Source organism: Nicotiana sylvestris, chromosome 1 (genome assembly GCF_000393655.2).
Source record: "Nicotiana sylvestris chromosome 1, ASM39365v2, whole genome shotgun sequence".
NCBI lineage: Eukaryota > Viridiplantae > Streptophyta > Magnoliopsida > Solanales > Solanaceae > Nicotiana > Nicotiana sylvestris.
Genome location: NC_091057.1, coordinates 32,334,402 through 32,352,511, shown reverse-complemented (window position 1 = coordinate 32,352,511; position 18,110 = coordinate 32,334,402). Strand labels below are relative to the sequence as shown.

Sequence of the window (18,110 nt, the reverse complement as noted above, 5' to 3'; positions counted from 1 at the left end):
TGTAAAAGTAAAGGTAAAGACATAATACCTTATTATAATATACAGTAGGTCGTGGACAAATGAACATATACAAAGAACCTTATGTTTCACATACAAAAATTAGCTTTTTTATTATTATTATTATATAATAAAAATTACTTTATTGGCAGATTCAATGTTCCAGAGTCAAGCAGTATATAGTGATTCTGATAATGAGTCCGATTACAGAGAGTTTGAAGATTCAGATTATGAAGATGACATTTTATTTGACAAAAATGTTGACCCTTCTATTGAAACATTTTCTGTCAATGCCAACAGAAATGCCAGAACAAATGATGATAGTGGAGAGTTCATTAGCAAAGAGTTGCAAAAGCATATGCAAAACGAAGATGGCGACTCAGATTATGTTGTTTCTAGTGGCACAAAAAGCTTGAATAGTGATAGTGATGCATCTAATGAAGATTTTAATTTTCCAAAGCATAATTCGAAGACTGATGGCTCTAATCCTAAGTTAGCATTGGGACAAGTATTTCAAAACAAAAAAGAGTTTAAGGAAGTTGTAACTACTCATGAGGTTAAAAGAGAAAGGACAGTCGAGTGGATTAAGGATGATTCAGAAAGAGCAAGGGGAAGATGTAAGCACCATCCCTCTTGTAAGTGGGTAATTCTAGCTTCAAAAATGCATAGGGATACAAATTTTCAGATAAAGACTTACAACTCCGAGCATACATGTTTTTGTTGGAATGTCAAGAATAAGAATGTTACTTCCAGTTGGATTGCAAAGAAATATATGGACAGAATCAAATCAAACAGAAATTGGAAGACATCAAAATTTAGAGATGAAGTCAGTAGAGCACTGGGAGTAGACTTATCTTTATGCCAAGCAAGAAAAGCTAAAAAGAAGGTTATTTCTCTGATTGATAGTAACTTAAATGACCAGTTTAACATGTTATGGAATTATATTAATGAGATTGTGCGATCTAATCCTGGAACATCAATTTACATGGAGTTAACACCAAATGAGACCCCTAACAATCCGTCTAGATTCCAAAGATTATATATTTGTTTTGCAGCATGTAAAGAGGGCTTTAAGGCAGGTTGTAGGAAGATTGTTGGTGTTGATGGTTGCTGGTCGAAAGATTCTATGTATGGAGCACAGTTGCTTGCTGGTATTGGTTTGGTTGGCAATAACAATATCTTTCCTATAGTCTATGCCATTGTGGAAAAGGAGTGCAAGGATACATAGCAATGGTTTTGAACTATTTGATGATTGATATTGAAATAGAAGAGTAATATCTCTGGACATTCATGTTAGATAAGCAAAAAGGCCTTCTTGAAGCTTTTGAGGAAGTGTTACCAGATGTTTCTCATAGGTTTTGTGCGCGGCACTTGCACAATAATTTCAAAAAGGTTGGGTTCCCTGGTCATACGTTAAAAGATGCTTTTTGGGAAGCGTCTAGAGCAACAACTGTTGAAGCGTTTAATATATGTATGTTGAAGATACTCGAATTGGATAAAGAAGCGCATGAATGGCTTTCTACTAAGTTACCTAGTGAATGGTCCAGATCTCACTTCTCATCACTTTCCAAGTGCAACCAGAGGCGGATCCAGGATTTAAATTCTATGGGTTCAATTATAATATTTTTAGCATTGAACCTATTATATTTTTAAAGTTATGGGTTCATATCTATTATTTTACAATTTTAATGAATTTTTACATACAAATTCTTACTCCGCGTCAAAAGTTATGGGTTCAGTTGAACCCGTAGGCAGTATACTACATCCGCCTCTGAGTGCGACATGCTGTTAAACAATGTGTGTGAGGTCTTCAATAGTTTGATTCTTGATGCTAGAGATAAACCCATTATTAAACTTTTGGAGACAATAAGACATATACTCATGGCTAGGATTACAACCAATAGGGATAAAGCTGAAAAATGGGCTTCGGGTGATATTTGTCCAACTATTAAAAAGAAATTACATAGAAACATGAAGGGAGCTTCTGGTTATATTCCTCGAAAAGCCAACTCATGGAATTATGAGATCCTAGGGCCTACTGAAAATGACACTTATGTTGTGGACTTATATAACAAGATATGTAGCTGTAGAAAATGGGAATTATCAGGGACACCTTGCAAACACGCTATTTGTGATATATGGACGAAAAAGATGAGATTGTAGACTATGTTCACGACTGCTACAAGGTTGAGACATACAGGAAAGAATATACAACCATATTCCCTATGAATGGGCAAGATTTATGGCCTAAATCATCTAATCCTAAGCTATTGCCACCTTCTTATTTGAAAAAGAAGAAAGGAAAGAAACATAGATTAAGAAAGAAAGAAGTGGATGAGCCCGGAGCCTCGAGGACCAGGATAAAAAGAAAACAAAATCAGTTGATTGTAGCAAGTGTGGTAGACCTGGCCACAACAAAAGAACCTGCTCTTATATAATGTTGTTGAACCAGAACCAACAAACTGCACTTCATTTTTGGACTATATTACGGTTGAGAACACAGCAAGTTGGACGCAAGAATCTGCCCATTTTCGTGACAAACTTCCGGTGAGATGCATATATCAATATTGTTTGTCTTACTTCACTGTAATGAAAATCATCTATCTTAAGGTCCTCTTATTCCCTTTTCAGGTTAGAAGAGGCCAGTAGCATGAATGTGCCAAGTTGCATAGCATCGTAGATGTGACAGTCGTTTCCATTTTGTTCATTTTGTAATGACAGGATTTATTTTGGAATGACGGAAGTTTATTTTGTAATGTGATGACTACTAAGTGAATTAAGTTCATTTCATACGACTCAATTATGAAGTTTTCAGACTTTAATTATTTACATGTTTCAACTTTTGGCATTTGGTATTTTTGTAAGTAGTTTTCTCTTTTTTCACTTAATTTTCAGTTTCTGCATCATAATTTATTGCAATCTGCACTTTTTCTGCATTATGTGCATATTTTCCAGTTTTTGCATATATTTCAATTTCTGCACTATATTTATCTACATTCTGCACTTATATTTCAGATTCTGCACAGATCATGCACTATATTTTTTTTGATTATTATGCACTTAAATTTCAGTTTCTACACATATTTTTCATTTTCTGCACTATATTTTTCTTGATTCTGCACTTAAATTTTAATTTTTGCACATATATTTTATTTTTTGCACTATATTTTGCTTAATTCTGCACTTACATTTCAGTTTCTGCACAACAATATATTCCATTCTGCACACATTTTTTGATTTCTGCACACCAAAATTTGCATTTTTATTAATTTCTGCATACATTTTTCAATTTCTACATACCAAAACTGCACATTATTAAGTTTTCGCAGACCAAAATCTGCATATTTTTTAGTTTTTGCACGTGATTCTCTACCCTAATATAGGAAAAAGGCGCTGAAATCAATTCAAAAGGTTCACATTCTACAAAAGAAAAAATTGTAGGAAAAAGAAATGAGAAGTTTTGATTGATCAGTAATCGGAAATCTGAAACATGAAAAGGATATAGAAATAGCAAATTAGAGAAAAAATAATTTTTAATTGATTTCACGAGAAAAAGATGGAGAAAATTAAAGACTAAAAAAGATGCAACACACGTTTGTTAAGAATGAAGAGTTCACTGAAGTTGGAAGGCTCTCTTGTAATGAACTAGTATGGATTAGATTGTAACGTTTGAAGGCGGAATTAGGAAAGTGGAGATAGGGTATTGCTATAATGGGGTGTAGAAGCTTCTATAGGCTACATCTTTGGGCTAGTATAAATGAAGACACATTGGGCCAAATTAATAAGAAAGTCGATGGCCCACTTGTAGCAGCCCAACCAACATTAACAAACAATAAATACACAGTTGGAAGAGGGAAGCATCAATCAATTTCCGGTAATTCCGTTACTTCCTAACAAACTCCTTCTCTTTTCTAGCTTCAAACAATTTATTCCCTGAGATGGCAGAGTTAGTATTGCCTTCCTTTAGGATAAAATTAGAAGCTCTACTCCCTGAAGTACCATGAGTCATACTATACTGACTAGTGCCCCTTCCCACACTTCCTTTATTCTTTCTGCTTACTGCTTCTAGTAACTCTTCTTTGTGTCTAGCTTTCTCAACTGTCTGGCTTAAAGAAAAAGGGCCCAACATCTTAACTATGTGTCGAATTTCTTCTTTAAGCCCTTCAATGAAGAACCCTAGAAAGAACTCTTCAGGAATGGTAGGGTGCTTAATCAATACCCAAGTCTTAAGGTCTTCAAATTTTTCTAGGTATTCTGTCACACTCCCCACTTGTTCAATTCTTTTAAATCTGCCTAGCAAGTTAAGATTACTATTGTCTAAATCGTTGAATCTTTTCCAGATTTCCTCCACAATGTCGGGCCATCTCACCACACATCTACTAACTTGGTATGAAAAGTACCATGACTCAGCCTTTCCATTTAAATGAAGAACAGCAGTTTTAAGTTTATGCTGAGGATCAGAGATGTGATTATAATGGAAGTACCTTTCACATTTCCTCAACCACGACCTGGTATCATCATCTTCAAAGTATGGACAGTCTACCTTTGAAGCAGAGCTTCTCGAGTGGTATCTCCCCATAGGCTGCTCGTGCGGCTCCACCATTCTTGCCCTGCTTCCAGAACCTTCCACCTGAAGATTTCCTGAAGGCACACTTCCCAGAATTCCATCTTTACTAACGAAGATTTTATCCATCATTATGTCAAACTTGTGATGTAAATCATCCATTTTTTAGTCATTGGACTCTAGATTTTTATTCGTCTCTGACATGTAATTCTGTAATTGATTCTCCAATTTCTTTATGTTTTCTTCTGTAGCTTTAGCCCTAATTTCTGGTATTGTCATGGTGTCAGGACTTGCTATGATACCAAATCTGTAATGAACTAGTATGGATTATAGTAATCGAGACAAAAATAGAATGAAGAAAGCTTTATTGATCAAGGAAGTACTGTTTGTCAATGGAATTTTACACAGATCTAGCTAATTACAGTAGACCAAGCTAGATACTCCATGGAAATGACCTGAGAATTAAGAAGAGAAAAGGAGGTTAGGATCGAGAGAGAAGAGAGAGAAATGAGAGAGAAAAGAGAAGGAGTTTATTAGGAAGTAACGGAATTACCGGAAATTGATTGATGCTTCCCTCTTCCAACTGTGTATTTATTGTTTGTTAATGTTGGTTGGGCTGCTACAAGTGGGCCATCGACTTTCTTATTAATTTGGCCCAATGTGTCTTCATTTATATTGGCCCAAAGATGTAGCCTATAGAAGCTTCTACACCCCATTATAGCAATACTCTATCTCCACTTTCCTAATTCCGCCTTCAAACGTTATATCTCCCTTCTGGGAAAAAAGAAAAAGTCACGTGAGAATATTAGAATCTGTTAAATATGGATGGAAATTTAACAGAGGTATGTTTTTGGTCAACTTTTGGAAACTTAAAGGATGTTTTAGGTTAAGTGAAATATTATAAGGATGTAGTAAAAGTTGGGGTGAAACAAGAGGGATGATTTTGGTCAAATTCTCGTAAAGATTACGTCGCCTAATAAGAAAAAATGTATTTAGGACTTTGAATTAAACTTCATATTAGTAAATAATAAATAAAACTTTTGGCAATAAATCCTAAGGTATATTGCAAATACATAGCTAATATCTCCTTAGTTTAAATACTAAGGTACATGGCAGTACGTACTAGAGCTCCTTTAGAGGAGTCACATGTGGTTCTAGTGGTGGATTGAGTCCTATATCAAATTACAATCTCTAGTGAGGGAGTAATAATTGACCTCTGACAATAGGCAGATGGGGAGAACTACGATGGACACAATAAAATCAGACCTTATTCTGCACTCTCTCTTACCGACCTAAAAATAATTGGATTTAATATGCTCAAATAAATAAGGGTATTATTTCAAATTTAAAATATTTTTATCACTTTGTTAACTCTAAGCATGTGATTTTTGTTTCAATCAAATTATTAGTTGGGCATTGCGACAAACAAGCAGATTCTCAAACTGAAGAAGTAGTAGTTATCATTGTTGAAGTCCAACATTTGGAACAACCTCAAGCTGGTGATTTCTATAAAATTTACCGATACTTTTGCAGATACAAAGAGTATTTTTACAAGTTTAACTTCACAAACAATATAGCTTCATGTAGATAGAATTATAGAGAGGATCGTGAGCAGCATTTGAGAATTGTGTTTCAGACTCTGAAAGAAAAAAAAATTATGCTAAGTTCGCCAAGTGTAGATTTTGGTTCCAGCGTCCACGTGGCAAATCTAATCATATACTTGTTCGTGAAAGGATTGCTACTACATACAAATTGACAAATTTGTAATCACATACATATATAGCAACTATGACTTTTAAGTAATAGATGATTTGTAACTTCTCAAACATTAATGTATGGGTTAAAAATTACCTTTGACATGATCAAACTATGTTAACATTAGAAGCATACTCATGGACTGCCATGTGTCACCAGTACGACTTCGATAAAAGGCATGCCTGACGTCGAAGCCATCTCTTAAAAAGTGAAGGGCAGGGCCAATGAAGTTGTTAAAGACCAAGGTCAAAGAGTCGACAGAGATTAAGATCGAAGAGTCAGCGAAGATCAGAGTCGAGGTCGAGCACTCACTGTAAATAGAGTGAATAATGGCTATTTTTAGGATAAGACATCACACGAAAATATTCTAGTGGATATCCTCAGTACCTATACTATTAGGATATTCTATGTATATATTCCCTGTAAATAAAAAGAGATAGAAGGATAGGGGACATAAAATATTCATTTATAAGAAAAAATATTAATTTTATAGAGAGAATCTGGCTTTATTACAAGCACGCGAGAAATATATATTTACTAAGATCCTTGTATAACTTTTCCATTGGATCCAAGAACTATTTGAACATTCAAAGGCTCATCAATTATTCACCATTGTTAGAAGGAATATCCACAATCTCACCCCTTTTTCGGGTGACTCGCATGTTCTTTTTACATAAATGTTATTCATTGCTATTTATTAGCATTATTTAATGCTATCTTTCACCTTTTTGGTCATTGAATATTGTTATTGTTGTCCGCATTCATTACCATTCGGTTAAACATATATATTATCTACTACAAAATCGGTTATTTGTCTTTTGAATATTAATATTAGCTAAGATTGACTCTACTTTATTTATATTTAATTGGTTGAATCAGGATCTGAATTTTGGGCCAAACAGTTTGGCATCGTCTGTGGGGAGTTCTTAGCTAATCTTTTAGTTTTCTTTAGATCCACAACTCATGTGAGTTGCTAACCTAACAAACCACAAGGTTCTCTGCGCATACGGAAACTTACATGGTAGGTAACCAAGGAGATAGGACTAAAGTGACAGGTGACTTTCCTGTAACCTCATGAATGCTATCAATGAGAGTTATAAAATGCTAGGCGATGACGTGACATCCACTGCCTCCCCCAGGTGAGAGAGGTTGCCTCCCCCCATTGTAACACAACAAAACCAAATGGAAAAGAGTCCTCCATGTCCATAGGAGAATGGACGCCACCGGCCATGATAAAGCTCTTCGAAACGGTTGACCGATACACTAGTGAGTGTGCTTAACAAACCTGCTCCATGCACGACCATAGAGACCACAAGAACCCACACAACAACAAACAGGGCAACCAACCAGACCCTCCAATTGTAAGACCCCATAAAAATTTCGCCAAGGAATTTAAGGTTTTGTGGTGCGTATGTAGACTAATGTGTACGGACTTTTTGGGTTGAAAAATTTGTTGAGGAGTTAATGAAAATTTTTAGCAGAAGAAGGCGATTTTGCAGTCAAGTTCGCGACCGCAGAACCATTCTGTGGGTCGCATACCCATCACGGAGTTGGGTAGAAAATAATTGAATTTTGAAGGTTGTTTTACCGTCCATTATGCGATCGCATATCCGTTTTGCGGTCCGCACTTCCGTCACATATTTGGTATGAAGAATTTCAAAGGGAGGGGGATTCTGCGGTCCATTTCGCAGCCGCATAATTGGTATGTGGACTATAGACCTTGCAGTAGACTAGTCCAGACCAGACCAACTTTTGGTGTCAATTTCGCGGTCCATTTTGCGGGCCATATATCTGTTCTGCGGTCCATTCTACAACCGCAAAGATGAGTTCGGAGGATCCATTTTCTATTTTTAGAACCAACCACATTTTGATTAGAAGCCTTTAGGGCTCATTTCGGAGCAAATATCTGACAATTTTAGAGTATCTAATAACTGGAAAGAAAACTATTGTGTCTAAAGCGTTCATTACTAATGAACTTAAGGTTATGATTTCTGGAATATTCTATGTGTTGATGTTTATGATAATGATCCTTGAAAGTAAAGAAATGAAAGTGTGGAATAAGAGATGTTGTAATTGTGCCTTGAATGAAGAATCACATGTATGACCAAGAGAGTAAATGAGATAATGAGGTTGTGAGTGGTTGAACGTACTAATGAAGTGGTATATGATGTGAAAGGTTATGAGGTGAATGTATTTGTATTTCTATTTCCTTTTAGTGCAAAATAAAATGTTTTTGGGAGTATCATTAGCGAACCGAGGAAGGGTGGGTTGTAACGGCCCACACCCGAAACTACATATGTCGGTGTAGGAGGGGATTGTGATTATTCTCCTTATTTGGGATGAGACTGATGTGTTGAGATTATTCGCCTTGATTGGGATGAGATTGTTGATAGCCCTAGATTTAATGTCGACTCACACGGCATATGTAGGGAGACGACCCAGCCTGTCGGGTGGTGATCGGACGCCATGTTACGCGCATGGTGGTTCATACTCTTGGTAACACCTTTCTTTTTCATGTCAATACACATTGTTCTTGGAGAGATAGCCTAGTCGATCGGGCGTGATCAGACTCCGTGCTAAAAACACTATGGTATATCGGTGCTAATGATCTCCCAACCAAAAATAATATTATTTTCATATTTTGAAAATGGTTATGTTTTAACTTGTCATTTGGATATCATTGATTGTTACTTGTTGTTTCCATAGTTTTTCCTTTCTTATATTGGCATTCTATTTCGAAATAGGATTTTTAGCTTTACATACTAGTACTATTCCATATGTACTAATGTCCATTTTGCTGGGGGCACTGCATATTCAATGGATGTAGATGGTTCATCAACGGGAAGCTTTGATCCTCATTAGTAGTTACTCTCTATTCAGCAGGTTTTGGTGAGCCCTACTCTGTTCCGAGCCTTATATCACTTGATTTTGTACTTTATGTTTTGGGGTATAGTCGGGGCCTTGTCGCCGACACTTCCATACTACTCTTCTATTGTACTTAGAGATTCTGTAGACATGTTGTGGGTAGTGTTCGATATTGGGTAGTGAACTAGAAGTGTTGGTATTTGGCAAACATGTTTTTCTCTCGTAACTACGAACTTGTAATATTTTTAAAATAGTAAAATGAATATCCTTTTAGTAATGGAGAAATAATATGGAACACTTTACTCTTCTCATGTCTATCTCTTGTTATTGATTCTTATATTGTGGTATCATTGTTCATAGGTAAGATTGGGTAGAAGGCATCAATTAGGCTTGCTTGACCGGGGTATCTTGGTTGAGTGTCGGTCGCACTCCCCGAGGTCGGGGCGTGACATCAACACCAGGTATAACTCATAATGTTACTAATAATGCAGGTGACAACGTCCTCGCCGTTGTTGTAAAGAGGATAGAAGAAATGAAGAATGAAAACAAAATGCTCACAGATCAAATGAAAGAACACCAAGAATTAGTCGACAAGATACTGGGTGCCCCTAAGCTACTGCTAAAGAGGGATGCCGGTAGATTCATAGAGCAGCCGTATAGAAAGGAAACAGCCCCACGTGCCATACCAAAGACCTTTAAAATGCCTCTGTATCTCAGGATATATGACGAAACAATTGACTTTGAATATTGCGTGACTCATTACGTCACCGCCGTGAAGGGCAACGACTCACCAAGGAACAAATGTCCTTTATTTTGCTGAAGAAATTTGGCAAAACCCTCACGGGAGGGGCATTAACATGGTATTCATAAAGACCTTTGAAGAAATGGATGATAAGTTCATAAAGCCAAAACAAGAGTAAACTATATCATTGCCATCAAACAGTCCTTGGGAGAGGGACTGGTGGACTTCCTCGCACGTTCAACAAAGTAAGGATGACCCCACCAAACGTGTCTGAAGGGATTGCAGTCGCGGCCTTTCAGAACTGGTTGAGTAGAGAAGGTTCAAAAGCAACTAGAAAATTGTTGAGCCGGTTGATGAAGTACCCTCTAACAACTTGGGATGAAATCCACAATGCTTACTGTGCCGAAGTCAGAGCAGATGATGATGACCTCAATGGACCAACTCGACGGCTCGACTTTGTACAAGCCGAGCCTAGGAAAGAACAAAGAGATAACGTAAGGATGGATCACCCAGTCTCATGACCAAACAAGGAACGACATCAGCCATACGTCAGGGTATCTTCCACTATGATGATAGACCATCTAGGCCGAGGACGGGGACTCATCGGAATAAGAGAGATGCCCCCTTTTGTCTGCTCACAATTTGTGTGTCGCCTACAGAAATAGTCTATGCCTTGGAGAAACTCGGAACGAAGGTGAAGTGGTCGCCAAAGATGAGGTCCGACCCGAGCACCAGATCCGACATCCTATGTGAATTCCACCAGGAATGCGGACATAAGACAAAAGACTGCATCATCCTCAAGAAAGAGGTTGTAAACATGTTGCAGCAAGGACACCTCAAAGAGCTGTTGAGCGACAAGGGGAGAAACAACTTCTCCAAAGGTCATGAATGCCAAGGCCTGCCGAAGCCGCCATAACCGGCTCGCACCATCAAAATGATCATCGTGGTAGCAACGATGCCTCCATCAACGACATTAAATTCACTGCCACTCACAAGATCAAAAGATCTACCACCCACGAATGGTATGACGGACTCGAAAAAAGTATCATCTTCGACGAGTCAGATGCCGACCGTTTGACTTTCCCTCACAATGATGCTCTCGTCATTACTTTACAAATTTTAGATACTAATGTCAAACGTATCATGGTAGACGATGGGAGTGGAGAGTGCATTATCCATCCCCGAGTCCTCGCACAGATGAGATTACAGGGCAAGATAGTGCCACGTTGCATCACACTAATCGGTTTTAATAATGCAATTGAACGGACATCGGGTGAAATTACACGCCCCGTCTTGGCTGGCAGCATAAATTTGGAGACAACATTCCACATCATTGTCTAGGCCACCGTATACAATGCCATAGTAGGACGACCATGGATATATTCCATGAGAGTCGTCCCCTCTAGCCTATACCAAGTAATTAAGTTCTCAACACCTTGGGGGATATTCAGCATATGGGAAGAACACTGCACATTCCGAGAATGCTACCACTTCGCCTTAGATAGCACGACAACCCAATAGAAGAAAGACAAGGAAAATAAGGCATAACAATCAATAAGGTCGAGGTCAACACAAGAAGAGACCAGGGACGTCATCATGGACCCCGAAATAGTTGAAGTCGCAAATTTAACTATAGAGGACCTTGACCTTGATTAATTAGACCCCAGTGACTCCAGCAAATATACCTACATCGGCTGTAAACTCTGAGAACCATGTAAATTAAGCCAACTTTTAATAATTAATGCGGATTTATTTGCATTCAGCCATGTAAATATGCCAGGCATCCCCAAAAAGATCACTACACAGAAATTAAACATCGATCCATTCTACCCCCGTTAAGGCATGTCAAATAAAAATTCAATCCCGCCATCAATGATGTCGTCCATGAGGAGGTGGAAAAGCTATTAGAAAATGGCTCCATCAGGGAATCAAAATACTCCAAGTGGATCGCCAACATAGTGATGGTAAAAAAGAAAAACGGGAAATAGAGGATGGGTGTAGACTTCATAGAATTAAACAAAGCATGCCCAAAGGTTTCATTCTCGTTACCACATATCGACCAACTCATCGACGCGGCAGCCGGGCACGAACTGTTGAGTTTTCTGGACGCGTATTCGGGCTATAACCAGATACTTATGAAAGAAGACGGCCAGGAGAAAACCACATTCATCACCCACCGAGGAACATATTACTATAGGGTCATGCCGTTCAGGCTGAAAAATGCAAGTGCTATCTATCAAAGATTGGCCACAAAAATGTTCAAAGATCAGCCTGGCAAGAACATGGAGGTATATATTGATGACATACTGGTCAAATCCATAAGGGCGGAGGACCATATCAACCAGAGATTTACGCGTATAGCATAGCCGCGGGAACGTTTTTGGGCTTCTTAATGTCACAACAAGTGATTGAAGTCAACCCAGACCAAATCAAAGTTATCGAAGGGATACTAGAGCAACTGACTGCTAAGAAGCAAGTCCAAAGGTTGACTGGTCGAATCGCCACCCTAGTGAGATTTATCCCGCGGTCATCCGATAGATGTCACAGATATTTCAGCGCACTCAAAAAGGATAACGGTCTTGAGTGGACGCCCGATTGCGTACAAGTTATGCGAGAGCTAAAGGCATATCTATCATCACCACCTTTGTTATCAAAGCCTAAACCCGGGGAACACCTCCTCGTATACCTTGCCGTCTCCGAACTGGTAGTAAGTGCAGTCCTGATCCGCGAAAGTAAAGGTACGCAATCTCCCATTTATTACATTAGCAAAACACTCGTTGACGAAGAGACGAGGTACCCATACCTCTATAAATTAGCCCTGGCACTAGTCGTAGCTTCACCAAAGCTTAGACCCTATTTCCAGTGTCATCATATCTTGGTCGTTACCATTTCCTCTAAGAAGCATTTTACATAAACCTAAATTTTTGGGGAGACTGGCCAAGTCAACCATCGAGCTAAGCGAGCACAATATCACATATCAGCTGTGAACAGTGATAAAGTCGCAAGTGCTCGCCGACTTTGTCGCAGACTTCATTACGAAGATAATGCCTGAGGTCGAGAAGGAAGCCATCCAAGCTTCCCTCCAAACACAAGATCTTTGGGTCCTATACAGCGACAGTGCATCCAATGCTTCCAGATTCGGACTGGGAGTCATACTCGAGGTCCCTACCAGCAAAGTAATTTGCCAGTCCATAAGGTGCCCAGATATGACTAACAAAGATGCTGAGTATGAGGCCATAATTGCAGGATTGAGACCAGCACTAAAGTATGGGGTGAAGCGGTTGAAGCTCCATTGTGATTCACAGCTCGTAGTCAATCGAGTCACAATGACATTCCAAATCAAAGAACAAAGGTTACAAAAATATCAAAATGAGATCTATAAGTTATTGCCCAAGTTTGACAAATGCTAGCTTGACCAGATCCTGCATTCTTAGAATGTCAAAGCGGACGGCCTCGCCAAATTGGCCGGAACCACCAAAAGCATCACGATCGAGGATAAAAGTATAGTCCATCTCCTCAAGTCATCGTTAGACTGAATTGAGGTAAGATCTATAAGTTTAACTTAGGATTGGTGCAATTGTATTATCGCCTACCTGCAGGACGGCACACTCCCAAACGACAAAAAGGAAGCCAAAAAACTAATAATGTAGGCAGCCAGATACAACCTCTTCCATAGCGACCTATACAAGAGGACATACGGTGGCCCTCTAGCGTAATGTTTGGGGCCAAATCAAACCCAGCGCATCCTCTAAGAAATCTATGAAGGCCATTGCGATGCTTATTCTGGCGATCGAGCGCTCGTCAGGTGTCTCATACGGGCAGGATATTACTAGCCCACCATGAAAAAGATGCCTCAGAATTTGTGAAGAAATGCGAACAATCTCAGAAATACACCCCAATAATTCACCAAGCAGACAAACATCTTCACTCAGTCACCTCTCCATGTTTGTTCATCAAGTGGGGAATGGACATCGTGGATCCCCTCCCAGCAGGGCGAGGTAATGTACGATTTCTCTTTAGTTTTAACTGATTGTTTCTCTAAATGGGTGGAAGCAGGAGCATTTGCCCAAATACGCGAACAAGAGGTAGTCACCTTTATATGGAAAAACATTATCTGCCGATTTGGCCTACCCAAAGAGATCAGCTGTGACAATGGACCCCAGTTTACGGGAAAGAAAACTATTGAATTCTTCGAGAAATGGCATATTAAGAGGATACTTTCAACCCCGTATCACCCAGCGGGTAACAGGTGTGAGCACGTGACTTTTGCCCTATATGTATTACTCCAACAAATTCAAAATAAAATAATTTCTTTCAGTGTTTGCAATTTTGTTGGATTTCGTGGCATTTTCTGTTAATTATTTGCATTTGTCTGTGCATGTTTATTTTATTTAATTCATGAAAAATACAAAAATATATTACATCTGCATTTAGGATTTAATTTTATATTTTTAGATTAATTAGTAAATTAGTTTGTTTATAAAAAATGAAAGTCACAAAAAATATAATTCATTTTGCATTTTTACTTTTAAATTTTGAATTTTATAATTTTGCTTTAAATTTAGGATTTAATTAATTATTGTAAATACCATGATGAGTGATTAATCTAATTGGGTAGGTTAATTTAGTTTAAAAATTATTATTAATTAATTTAGGTTTTATTTTAATTTTGAAAAGAAAAAAGAATTTTGAAAAAAAAAGAAGTGAAAGAAAATCCAGATCTAGGCTAAGACCCATTCAATTGTCCCCAGCCCAAACGAAATTACCCAATACCCTGCCCAAACCCACGCCTTGACCCGGTCGGTTCCCTAGCCAAACTAAACGACGCCGTTTCAATAAGTATCAATCTGAGTCGTTGATCTCCCCTTGATCAAACGGCTCAGAACTGAAGCCCCAGGGGTATTTAACTGTCCGAAAACCTTCCCCCCCCCCCTTCAGAATCCCTTTGGCTCACCACTTTCACCACAAACACCCCGAAACCCTAGCTAAGCCGCCCCCAAATCCCTGGCCTCCGGTGGCGGCGCCACCTTCAAACGCCACCAATATCACACCTTATAGCCTCCTCACTCCCCCTTTTCCAAATCCATACGACATTACCCTCGAATGTTGCCCCAGTTCCTCGAATCTTAGATCAAAAACGAACCCCAGAATCCCAAGTTTGGCAAAATTTTGTGCCGAATATGAGTTTATTCGTGTGTTCTTCATAAGAGCACACGATTAACCTCAGTTTTGGCCGGAAAATCCGAGGATCTGAAGACCCAGGCTCCCCTTTTATTTTTCGAACTTTTCTCAGGTATTTTTTTTTCTTTCTTTCTTTTGGTTTAATCTGTCCCTCGTTTGTTTTTAAATTTTCTGTTTCTTATCCTCTTCTCGAATCATTCTTCATTTGTTCCGGAATCTATTCATTCATGCATGAGTAATCGGAGTCTTGTTAGGTTAGTTTTAAAATTGTTAGTTTGGTTAAGTTTAGTTAGTAAACCATTTAGGCTAAAGTTTAATTGTTCTGTGTTATTTGGTAATCAGATAATTGTTAGTTGGGCCGAATAGATCTTTGATATTGAGGGTTGGATTTTTGGGTCTATTCTGGTTCATTTGGGGTTGAACAGTTGGGTCAAATTGACCCGTGGCCCATTCAGTCTGTCTAAGTATCAACAGGGGTTCTGCTAGGTTGGTTTCCTAGAGTAAATAACCATGGATCGAGGGGTAGTTTGGGAAATTGGGAAAGGGAATCTATGAGTAACAGAATTGGGAAGCTTCTAGGAAGCTGGGGAGGGGGACTGCCTAACAAATTGAAATTCGAACCAGGGGTAGTTAAACAAAAAGGAAAATTGGATAAGGGCTCCTAAGCTAAAAGGAAAATTTGAAAAGGACTAAAATAAAAAACTGAACCCTTAAGGCTGCCCTGTTTCTTGCCTATAAAGGCATCATTTCTTGCCTTTCAAGGCAGACCCAAGAGACTTGAAAGAGAAAACAAATTCTGAGAGAACAAAAATGGCTGAAAATTCTATAACTGCACTGATTTCCAGCATATTTCTTGGATAAAAACTGATCAAATTCTGTATCAGCTGGGGATTTCTGATCTTCTTCATTAGTTAATCTTTGAAAGTTTCACATCGTGCACCTGGGTTGGGAGAAGGTTTGGTTTTTGGGTTTTCTGGGTTTCAAGCTGCTGTGAGGTTACTGTTGCATTGATACTGCTGTGCTTTTGTTCTACCGTTATCTACTGCTTCTTCACCTCTTTTCCTTTTCAATTTCCAGGTATATATTCTTTGATTCTACCTAATGTAAAACTTGCTTCAAGTTTGATATGGAAATCTGGAGATTGGGAGCTTAACATCAACCTGTTCTTTGTCGTAATGTAGCTTTATTTCTCTTTAGAATCATGAGTTATTGGTGCATGATTTCCTCTTTGGTGATAGTATCTTTTGAGGGTTGAATTTGGTTTAGAATTAGCAAGAGACTCACTTTCCTGTTAAATGTCTCATAGTTAAAGGCTTGGTATTGTATGACTGAACTTTATCATAATTCTGGACTATTACGAATGTTTGATTAACAGTAGGTCTAACCCAGCTTGGTTATATCTTGTATTATTTTGTTCGGAATCTTAATTAAAGTTGTTGTCAGCCTGTTTCAAAGGCTGAAACTGACTGTTGTTTGGATATAAAAGCTCTAGAGTGATTCAGACTGATATGTAGTTCATTTAAGTTTTGGATATCATGTTAGTTGTGTCTGGATAATGCTATGAGTCAACTGAATGTATGTTTGGTTAAATGGGGTATTGAGGTCATGTTTGAAGGGAAGGGAATAGTTCAGAATACTTTTGGAATAGAGGCGAATACCACTTTACTTTGGTGTTGATTGCGAGCATGTTTAAGTAGGATTTGTTGTTTGCAAACTTGGAATGTTTATCTCATTCCACATTTCATATCGGTTCTTAATTAAATTGCAAGTGACTAATTGTGCATTGGGCATTTTAGCTGGAAATGGTATTGCAATTTCGTAATGGTTAGTTAGTCATCATGTTCTTGAATAATTGAGATGCAGAAGTAGAAGGTTAACTCCATTCCATGTTTCATGAAGTGTTAATGGAATTACAAGTAGCTAATTGTGCATAGAGGAGGGTTTTAGACTTGGGCCAAATATTGGCCCAATTGCTAAAATTAAAGCCAGTCCAAGTCTGCTTGCGCGACATCCCCTTTTACTAATAAAATTGGGCTCATGCCCGTTCCGCCATAATCTGATATCCCGCGTGCTCAGGGACTCGACCTCGAGTCCAGCACTCCTCAACGCTCGATCCTCCAAGGGTCTAGGCTCATGTTAGGCCTGGAGTGAAGATCAGCCACCCTTCTTCACACGTTGAGCCAGTTCGTTCGAGCCCAAGGCTCTTTCACTTTATCCTCTAATCATCATGCCATCCGTTCGGTCTTTTAGTCTAGAGTTGGTCCAAATTTTCAGTCCAAAAGTAGCAATAATTTTCTTAGTTAATCAGATTTCGCTGATTAAGGCATACGATGTGTACCATGTTAGAATAGAATATGGCTTATGGCCCCACATGTTTAATTAGACAATAAGATAAATATTTGTAGAGGAACCTTTAGGGTTATTTAAAATATTATCGTGGTTGTGGACACGTTCGCGTGACACGGTTGCGATTTCTTTAAAAATAAATCGGATTCGTGTAACTTCGGCTAAACTTTCTTAATAATACAAAGCGTTATTAATTATGGACACGTTCGCGTGACATGATTTTTGACGCGCCAAAGGAAAAGAGTATACGTACGCGTAACTCAACTCTTTAACTACGAATAATCAAATAATTTAAAAGCAGTAAAGGGTAAATGCACATAGGATCTAAAATCAGTAATTAGATAATTTTAATAAGCCAAGTATGATCAAAGCGACCGTGCTAGAACCACGGAACTCGGGAATGCCTAATACCTTCTCCCGGGTTAACAGAATTCCTTACCCGGATAGAGTCAAACTTTCTCGATTCGGGATTTTAAACCGGTGACTTGGGACACCATAAATTATCCTAAGTGGCGACTCTGAATCTTAAATAAACAAATCCCGTTTCGATTGTCCTTTAATTGGAAAAACTCCCTTGTATTTATACCCTTCTACGGGGTGTAGTAAAAAGGAGGTGTGACAACAGGCAGGCAGAATCCTCCAACAAGTCCATATTAAACA

The 18,110-nt window shown here is 38.5% G+C and overlaps 2 protein-coding genes across 2 annotated transcripts; both read left to right on the top strand.

Annotated features, from left to right (window-relative positions):
* Window positions 1-154: 154 nt before the first annotated feature.
* LOC138868322 (uncharacterized) lies at window positions 155-1,225 on the top strand. Its single transcript, XM_070145869.1, has one exon. The coding sequence runs from the start codon at window positions 155-157 to the stop codon at window positions 1,223-1,225; it is 1,071 nt and encodes a 356-aa protein (XP_070001970.1).
* Window positions 1,226-12,967: 11,742 nt separating this feature from the next.
* On the top strand, window positions 12,968-13,333 carry LOC138868316 (uncharacterized). The gene has a single exon (XM_070145862.1). It carries the CDS (start codon window positions 12,968-12,970, stop codon window positions 13,331-13,333), a length of 366 nt encoding a protein of 121 aa, XP_070001963.1.
* The last annotated feature ends 4,777 nt before the right edge of the window (window positions 13,334-18,110 follow it).